Below are 9,742 nucleotides of genomic sequence, written 5' to 3'. Positions count from 1 at the left end.
TGGCTGTGGGGTGTCCTTCGGCTGGGAAATGAAGTGTGGCCCTGGATCCAGGCGTGAAGACGATGCCCCACGGCACAAGGCAGGGATGGGCAAAAGGGCCTTGGGCAGCACAGCACACCTCAACCATGCTGTGCACATACAAGAAAGGAGGTCTCCCTAGAAACTGCGGGTTGCAGAGGGTTGGACTAGATGACTCTTTGGGTCCTTCCAACTCCTCAATTCTAGGACTATACAGGAGAGAGAAGTGTCAGGATGCAATGGGTGAATGGATCAAGACCACTTTGCCAGACTGGCGCTGCCATGTCAGTTGTTCAAGAGAAACCAGAAGCCCAAGAGCACATAGACAAGTTTGGTGACTGAATTGCCATGGCCAATAAACCAGCTGGGGTGGGAGATGGGAAGGGCTGTAGCTCAGTGGTAGAGCACCTGCTTTCCTGGTAGTAGTTCTCCAGGTGAATCCCCAGCATTTCGAGACAGAGTTGGGAAAGAGTCCCGGCCTGAGCCCTGGAGAACCACCGTCTGTGGAGGAAGTGTGGAGCTCAAAGACCCAGTGGCTTCTGGACTCGGCTGCAGTGCCAGGCCCAATGGCAGTGGGTGGTGGGCACCTTTTTAGCAGGGGGGAGGCAGGGCCTGTGACAAGAGCCGTCCCTGTAGCCTAGGGGCAGCTGCCGGCTGGCATGGCCCTGAGGCTGAGCCGCAGGAAGGGGGGAGGGGCCCAACAGGCCATTTCTGTAAAGCAGGGACATTTTGGGCTCCACAGACCAGATTCTTGTCAAGACCAGCCTTTGCTAAAGCTGGCAGGTGGGGGAAGCTGGCCGACTGAATCACATGACCTCATGCTGTCACCTGATTGGCAGGTGAGATGTCCTTGCCACCTGTCAAGATCCCTTGGCTGAGGTTCCTGGTGTGGTGGCTGAAAGGCAGCTGCAAGCAGGACTTTTCGGCTTTGCCCGCAAAAGGGTGCTTTCTGCCTGTTCTTGCAGGTTTCCCATAATGGGCATCTGGTTGGGCACTGTGAGAACAGGATACAGAACACTCTGGCCCTTGGCCTGATCCAGCAGCCAGTCTCTACTTAGGTTACTGTTTTGTCCTTCTCACCACTTGACATGGGAAGGAGAAACAAGGAGTCAGCCAAGCAGGATCAGACTCCCTTCACACCAGCTGGCAAGGGCCCTCCTGGCACTGGACTCAGCCTGGCACCACCAGGATGGCTCTCTTCACACTGGCTTGATGTGAAGGCACCATGTTCCCGATTCCCAAGTTGAAGCAAGAATGGGTAACAATCAGCAGGACAGAGATGGACCAGGTGAAGACCCCGTCACCAGCAGTGCCCCTCTTTTCTTCTATTTATTTCTGTTTTCTTTAATGGCCAACATTGTTGGAGTGTCAGGCTGATGGGGAGCTAGTTGCAGAGGTTGACTGGCCACGGGGGTTTCTGTGGATATGGCTGAGGTTGAATGCAGGTGTATCCTTAGGGCATCAGTGAAGGGTGGTATAAAACTCAAACCATGATGTCAGAAGCAGGATAAGCTCCAGGTCCCAGCAAAGGGAGAGGCAGTGAAAGAGCTCAGGCTTAATGCTCTCAGGATGCATCTTCATGGCAGTTATTTGGAGCTATATTAACTTTTTCCATGAAGGAAAGGCTTGGGGACGGTTGGAGGAGGCAGCTCATGTGGCCTTACCTGTGTAGTTTATCAAAGAGACTTGTGTTTCTTTCTATATTTGGGTGCTCTTCACATTGAAAAATTGTCCCAGAGTATACAGCGAAACAGGAGGCATTTTGGGGCCCAATTAGTACTAGCGTTGAAAACCCTGGATTAACTGAGGTCCAATTACCCGAAAGTATTTATTCATTTAATAGAACTGTAGAGTTGAAAGGGGCCCTGAGAAGCATCTAGCCCAACCCTCTGCAATGAAGGAACTTCAACTAAAGCATCCATGGCAGGTAGCCATCCAAGCTGTGCTTAAAAACCTCCAAGGAAGGGGAATCCACATCCTCCAGAGCAGCCACCCCCAGAAACATAATCCAAACAGGAGGGGCCCCTGAAGCAACCAGCAGCCAACCCAGTCCTATTTCTCAGAGGCTGCAGCCCCCTCTCTGAAGCCCCCCTCCCTCAGTGTAGCACCATCAACCCCACCGCTGCCCACAGACAGGTGCGCACACACTGTGGGCCTCATCCAGCCTTTTTATTAGTACAAATGTGCAGAGATGTGCCCCCCCCATGAAAGAAAGAGGCCATGTGGGGCACTCCCTTCCCCAGTAACCCCCACCCCGATCCCCTCTCTCCTCTAAGCAGACCACACAGCTGGCTCTCCCTCTGCACCCCCACCCCACAGAGACAGATGCTCACCCCCCCAACACCCTATGCCGGCACCTGTCATTCGCCCCAGCACCCCCAAAGCCCACCCCTATTTAAACAACGCCAGCTGGCCATAGCCAGGAACCCCTCTCTGGAGGGAGGGGGCTTTTGCTGCAGATTCACAGGGTCCAGGAGCTCTGCTGCAGCGCCCCTTGTGCCCACACCTTCTACGGCAACTCGCCCCAAGAGGGGCTTCTGGGGGCAAGTCCAGCGGCCCCCTCCTCGGGCCCAGAAGCACTCCCAAAGGCACAGCAGCTGCGTCCTCCTTGCCTCAGCAAATGGCTCCAAAGGACAGGGCGGGGGAGCCCAGCGGGGCCTCAGGATCCGGGTGGTGGCGCTGTCCCACTCCGCAGGCCTGTGGAAACAGACAGAGGGGGTCAGAGGCAACGAGCCTGAGACCTCAAGCCCCAGGAGATGGAGGGCCCAACTCCAGGGAGACCCAAAGGCTTCTGGGTGGGTTGCTGCTTGGAGCCAGGGTGATGGGTGTTGCTGCCCCTCAGGCAACCTCTGGCCTTACTTACACAGGAGGAAGTGGCGCAGGTTCTCTTTGGAGCCGCCAGAGACGAGGAAGGCCCAGACGGCAGCACCTGCCATGAGCAGGTAGGCAGGGAGGAGGCTCCCCAGGTAGATCGGGTTCCAGAACGTCTGCAGGAAGGGAGACAACATCACATTGCAGTAGACACACAGGGAGGGGAAGCGAATGCTTCTGGAGGAAGAACTAACTAACCAAAGGCATTTCCATAGGGACAAATGTCAGGGAAGAACCAAGTGCACAAATATAAGATGAGGGACACCTGGCTTGCCAGCAAAGCATGTGAAAAGGATCCAGGGGTCTTAACTTGAGTCCACCGTGTGATGCAGCAGCAAAAAAAGATTAATGCTCTTCTAGGCTGCATCAACAGATGTACAGTGGTATCTCTGGTTGCGAACGGGATCCGTTCCGGAGGCCCATTCGCAACATGAATAGAACGCAACCCACAGCAGCGCGTCTGCGCACGCGCGGGTTGCAATTCGCTGCGTCTGCGCATGCGTGAGCGGCGAAACCTGGAAGTAACCCTTGCCGGTACTTCCGGGTCGCTACGGGATGCAACCTGAAAAAATGTATCATGAAGCAAACAGCATGAGCTATGACTGTAGTCAAAAGGCTCCCTTGGGCGGTGGGGGAATCTCCTGCCTTGGAAGGTTTTCAGCAGAGATTGGGTGGTCATCTGTGAGGGATTCTTTAGCTGTGGTTCCTGCACCGCAGGGGGCTGGGCTAGATGACCTTTGGGGTCGCCTTTCAGCAACAACTCTGATTCTAAGCTAGGATTTTGAATCACTATATGCTAAATGTAAGGTGAAGAAGGGCAGGAATTGAGTTTCATTCTGAATGAAACTTTTCCATTCTCTCCTTTGCAGGATAGTTCTCAAATGTGCTGCTGCTTTTCTTGTCTTTTTAGGATTTGTAGAATGTCCTTAAGAACTTGCTCCTACCCCTCATCTAACAATTGGCCTGTTCAGATTTCTGCTGGTCTGACAACTGAATGGAAGAAGTATCTCAGACCTGCCTCACCCTTTGGCTGCCAGCAGGGTGTTTGGGGGGGGGGTGAGGCCCCTCAGAGGACCATCACGACCCCCTTTCATGGTGACCCAGACACTCCATTCACCTTGTTTCAGGTGTGCTGGCCCAGGTCAAAGAGGGTGTGTCAACACGCCCCCCCCCCCAATACGGCACCTGAGCTCCCCATGACCAAAGTGGTGGGTTCAGGAAGCCGCTTCAGAGCTCTCTCGGCACAGGTGAGGGCAGAAGGTGCCCAGGAACGCCTATGCTGGGTCTTGGGAAGATGGGACAGGAGAGGCAGGGAAGGGGGGAAGAGCAGAATGGGAGGGGGTCCCCAAGTCTGGGGCCAGCCCTTTCTCTCTCCCCCTCCCCACCCAGTGCACCTGGGAGCTGGCTGCTGCTTCCTGAACCAGTTTCTCCATGAATGCACCATCGCAGAGGCCGGGGTGTGGCAAGGGGCACCTCTGACTCAGCGTGGGAAGGAAGTTGCGCCTGCGGCAGCCCAGATCCTGGAGGAGCATCATGGGGGGGGGGAGGTGTCTCACCATCCACCCCGATCCCTAAGCATGCACTGGCTGCCAGTGGGCAACTGGGCCCGGCTGGTTGCACCCACAGACTGGAGCGACTTGGGAGCCCAGCGCTTGGGACAAGAGCTCCTTCTGTGGGGCTCCTGCAGGGCTGGCCTGACTTGAGGCAGCAGCCCAGGGGCAAGAAGCAGGGCCTTCTCGGTGGTGGTGCCCCCTTGACGCAACTCCCTCCCAGGGGATTTTCAACTGGCTCCCGCATGAGAAGCATTTGGCTCTGTCTGTCTTGTTTTCAGGGACTTTCAAGGATCTATTCCTCAGGGAGCTCTTGGAGAGCTGCTTCTCCTCAGCTGGCTTTCCCATTCTCTGACTGTCTGTTCCTTGGACCTTGCTGGGCTGCTTCCTCTGACCATGAAGAGACTAGCATGGTCTTCCCCATCCTCTCATGCCATTCCCATTTCCCCCCGAAGCATTTCCATTTCTGTGGACATGGACGGATTCCCTCCATGGAGCAGCTTCACAGATTCCATTCAAAGCTCCAATTAGACTTCTCCATCACACGTCTCCCTCCCCTGTAAAACTTGCTTCTGTGGTAATACTAATTTTATACCAGAAGTTCTTCTAACTTTTGCATAAAGACTGCCAACACTTTGGGGACTCCTCTTCTTTTTACCTGGGACATGACTTTGCAGTGCTGAATTTTCTATCTGAGAGGCAGATACAGACTGTTTTCTGCTGGCAATTAAATGTAGCTAAATAACAGCAAATTCAACGCAATTTCTCTGGAGATTCATTTTAAAACAAAACCAAAAAAAAAACTATTAAAATACTAAATAGTAGCAAGTGAAGAACAGTTGGGAATTTGGAAGACCCAAGTCAGTATTATTTCACTTATTCCTTTATGATTTAGATTAATGCATTTTCCTGCTTCTTAAGGGAGCTGGAATGGAGAGTGTGGAAGAGACACCCCATAGCAGCCCGTGGGGTGGCCGGAGGGGGTGGCAGTGCTTTCCCTCTCCCCTTCCCAGCCCCACATCACTGCCAGTCACCGGCAGCGGAAGGGGGTGGGTGGCAGGGAGCTCAGCACAGAGCAGGCGCAGGGTCAAGGTTGCACCACTCCACCCCAAGCCCCTGCCCCCCCCCCATGGCAGCTGCTCCCTTCTCTGCCCTTTATCGCCCAGGACTTGTTTTTGGTAGCTTGACTTCATTGATGCCATTATTTTATATTCCATTTATTCTTTTATCCTTCCTTTATAATAAAAGAATAAATGTTGCACCTGATTTGTTTATTATGCAATATACTGTTTGTTTTATGCTACACCTTTATAGCAAATAAATAAATAAATGAACCCTGTTTTTGGCAAGCAGCAGCATGAGAAGTGAGCCCCTCTCTGCCCTCCAGCTACTCACCAGGCCAGAGACGATCAGGTGGGTGAGCACCACAGCCCCCACTTCCCACCACTGCTTGGTCTCACAACCGTGGAAGAAGATGATCCCCCAGAAGGTGTGCAGAAGGACCAGCACCAGCGTCATGAAGGCTGTGGCGGGAGAGAGCATCCGTTAGGCAGGGAGGAGGCCGGCCAGAGGGGTCGGGGGGGGGGGAGCCTCTGGAGACCCTTACCTGACGTCAGGAAGTAGAGCTGGGAGTCCCCGTGGATGCCCACCGTGCCTGGCCCCAGAGCGTCCGCCAGAAGGTTGATCATGGAGAAGGCCCCACTCATGAGCCCAAAGCCCAGGCCGGCCACTGCGGGGAAGAAGCCGTTGTGCGCAGAGTCAGACCGTGGGACCCTCCCACCCCGCCCTCAGACCCAGAGCCTCCCCCATGTTCTCCACCCCTTCCGGGACTGCTCTTTTCCCTCCCAGAAGGGAGATAGCTCAGCCCCAGATTGTCTGGACCGGGGGGGGGGCGCTCAAGCAGCCCCTCCCATGGATATAGAAGTCGGACCCCTCTGAATAAAGTGGGACCCCACCCCCCACCCCACTTTCGGGCCTCCTTTCTCCCTCCCTCCCAATCCCCAAGGAGCCTGGGCGGAGAACGAAGACCCTCTTTGCCCATTTCTCTTCCCTGCCCTCCAGAAACGCACCATACGCCATCTGCTGGATGGAGATGGGAGAGCAGCCATCTTCACTCAGGGCCAAGAGCCCCTCAATCGCCTTCCTGGTCAGGGGAGAGAACGAATCCTGAGTTTTGTACTGGAAATCTTCAGCATATCTCACCTTAAGCACTTTGGCCTGTCTTAGAACCCGAGAACTGAGGAGTTGGAAGGGACCCCCAAGGGACCCCCCTCAGCAAGGCAGGAATCACAACTAGAGCCTGCAGTCTTGGTGCAAAGTGAGGGGCACCCTTCCTCTCTGCCTCCATTTTCAACTTTATTTCAGGAGAATAACATCTGCACAGAAGAAACCCCCAGCCAAGCTGATGGTTGGAGTCCATGCAAGGCAAGCCCCCCTGCTGGCCTTCACAGTCATGGGGCAGCCCACCATCTCTCCCGATGGGGCTCCTCACGGGTGGCGCTCATCAGGATTAGCCTTCGAGGGGAATCTCTGAGCTCCAGAGGTGGCGGGGGGGGGGGCGTCCTGCAGACAGGACGGGCGGCCTTTGGCCCAGCACTCCCAGTCCAGCCAGGCACATTGGCCTCAATGGGACCAAAGGCCCAGGAAAGACCCCCTTGCTACAGGCAGACCAGTATCTCCTCTGCCAAGCCCCTGTGGTGGACACTGGGGCAACCCACACCGCTCTGCCCCAGGGATCTCACTTTGCCCTGGAGTCTCCTCCACCCCACAGTCCTCATGGGGGTCGGGTGCAACAAGTTAGTGCTGGCAACAGGAAGGATCATTGCGCTGACGGCAATGTGCAACCTTGGAGGGTAAGATTACGGGGAAAAGGCAGGCCTTCTGCACTTTGAGATGCGTTGGAGCCCAAAAGAGATCGAGTGAAGACGGCCGAAGAAGCAGGAAGGGTCCAAGGTGCAGACTTCCACTGCAGCTCCTCCTCAGTGTAAGAGGAGTGCAAAGAACGGTCTAGCTTCCTCTGCTTGCTGCCTCCCTGTTTGGCTTCCCATGCTTTTGCCCAGCTGGAGGCTGTGGGATCGTGACCCTCAGGCCTAGGTGGGAATCCCTGAGCATCAGTCCAAAATGCCCAGGGAAGGGAAGAAGTTCAGATGCACAAGCAGAGAGGCTCAGGGAGGTTACAGGGAGGCCCAATATTCAATCAGACCAAGAATCTGCTCTGATAAGCCTCTTCATATACCAGTTTAAGCTGCATTTTCTCATGGCGCTACATTGCTTTATGCAGCTTTGTTTCCTTCAGATTACTGACCTCTATAACATTGCTGCAGGTCCCAGGAATTATGAAGAGGCAGGGGAGAGCCCTGCCCCCCCCAGGATGACCCCCCTAACCAGCCCCCCTTGTCTGTGGCTGCTCAACCCACCACAGACAGGAAGAGGGGGAGCTGCCTGGTGCCCCCACATCCCTCCCTCCATCCACCCAGCCCTGCCTGCTCTGACCGGCAGCAGCCACAGCAGTCCAGGCATTCAGGCAGAGGCTTCTCCCAGTGCTGCCAGGCCTTCTTTTGGGGGGTCAAAAATGGGCACCTGGACAATCTGTGGTATCACCCGGCGTAAGGGGTCATGGGCAGCATTATTTTGCCCAGGACTGGCATCAAGCTGCTTGGGCGGTGACTCCCGGGGGGCCTCGCTTGCCACCTGCAGCTTCCACCACTCCTTCTCCCACCCCCCCGGGATTGTCACTGGGTTGCTGAGAGGGAAGGTCCCCTTGGCAGCGCAGGACTTGGCTTTAAAGGGACCTTTCCTGGCCCAAGGCTGTAGCCCCCCCCCCGTGTGCCCCCCAGCGCCCCTACCTGAGCAGCTTGTAGTAGAGGAAGCGGAAGGCCTCCTGCAGCAGCACCGAGAAGATGACCCCAAAGATGAGGAGGCCCCTCTGGAGCGCCTCGTTGGACGGGTCGCTGGCCTTGGCCGCGATGAACCAGACCAGCGAGGAGAAGAGCAGCGAGGCCAGCCAGAAGAAGGCCCTGCAGCCGGAGGAGAGGAGGGCCAAGGTCACCGGCGCCCCCCAGCCTGGCACCCCCCAGCCCGGCCCAGGAGCCCCAGGGCCCAGGCATCGCCCCCCGCCACTTGGGGGTCCGGCAGCCAGAGGCGCAGCTAGCTGCTCCAGCACCCTGAGCGGCGCACCTACTGGGCACCGGGGGCGGGGCCAGGGAGAGGGTCCCGGGGGCGTCGCGCCGATGCCACCCCTCCCCCGGGATAAGACCGGGCCGGGCCGCACCCAGGGCACCCCTCTTCCTCCGCCGGTGCCGGCAGCTCCCCCCGGAGGGGGCGCGGTCTGCGGGGGGGGGGTCTTCCCGGTCCGCCTCCCCCTCTCCCTCCCCCCCCCCGGCACTGACCCTGCGATGAGGATGATGATGCGCAGCGGCTCGGCCACCACCGTCAGCAGGAAGAGCGCCAGCGCCGGCCCGAAGGCGATGAAGGCGCAGCCGAAGAAGACGGCCAGAGTCATGGCCGCACTCAGGCCGCGCCCCGAGCCCCGACGGGGCGTCGCCGCCGCCGCGATGCCAGCCCAGCCGGTCCCGGCGCCCAGGAAGACGCGCTTCTTCCGCTCCCTCCGCTCCCAGCCGGGCCTCCGCCCCGCCGCTTCCGCCCTCCTGACATCACATCCCGGCCGGCGCCGAGGGCGGACGCGGAGGCAGGGCGGCGGCGGCGGCGGCGGCGGCTCCTCCTCCTCGGGCCCGGGGGGCGCGGCGGCGTCGCGGAGGCAGCTCGGGGGCTCCCGGGCGCCTTCCGATCCGGGACGAGGGGGACCCCCCAGTGCCGTTCCCGGGCGCGGCTGGCGGGCGCCCCGTCCGTTGCGAGCGCGCGGCTTCGCTCCGGGACCCGCAGGCCGGGCGGGGCGGGGCGACTGGAGTCGAAGGGGGGGCGGCCGGGGAGCCACGCGGCGGCAGACCCCAGGGGAACGGCAATGCCCACCAGCTGCGGGGCGGGGAGGGCGAAGGGCCCTCGGCCTGGGGGGCTGGGAGTTGCAGCTGTCGAACTCTTGCCGTGGGGAGAGCGCACGACCCCTTTGCAAACTGGGGGCACCATCTAGGAACACGGGGGACGGAGCGGATCTTGACTTGCTGGGGGGGGGTGGATGGAGCGAAGCTCAAGGGTACACAGTATTTGGCACAAGCTAACAAAATGAATTTCAATAGGGACAAATGTAAGGTTCTGCACTTAAGCAGGAAGAACCAGATGCACACATATAAGATGAGGAACATTGGGCTTACCAGTAGGACATGTGAAAAAGATCCACAAGCTTAACA

General features: G+C 57.8%; 1 protein-coding gene across 1 annotated transcript; it reads right to left on the bottom strand.

The window, feature by feature from the left end:
- Nucleotides 1–2,172: 2,172 nt before the first annotated feature.
- Nucleotides 2,173–9,065, bottom strand: LOC310659668 (gamma-secretase subunit Aph-1b-like). Its single transcript, XM_083403279.1, has 7 exons — nucleotides 8,828–9,065; nucleotides 8,285–8,455; nucleotides 6,509–6,582; nucleotides 6,046–6,168; nucleotides 5,835–5,962; nucleotides 2,882–3,005; nucleotides 2,173–2,715 (listed from the first exon to the last, which is right to left on the bottom strand). Exons 1-7 carry the CDS (start codon nucleotides 8,938–8,940, stop codon nucleotides 2,678–2,680), a joined length of 771 nt encoding a protein of 256 aa, XP_083259405.1. The 5' UTR covers nucleotides 8,941–9,065; the 3' UTR covers nucleotides 2,173–2,677.
- Between the last annotated feature and the right edge of the window lie 677 nt (nucleotides 9,066–9,742).

This window comes from Podarcis tiliguerta (genome assembly GCF_965153285.1).
Source record: "Podarcis tiliguerta genome assembly, chromosome: 11".
Taxonomy (NCBI): domain Eukaryota; kingdom Metazoa; phylum Chordata; class Lepidosauria; order Squamata; family Lacertidae; genus Podarcis; species Podarcis tiliguerta.
Note: the sequence above shows the minus strand (reverse complement) of the source record. Positions and strands in the feature narration are given on the sequence as shown.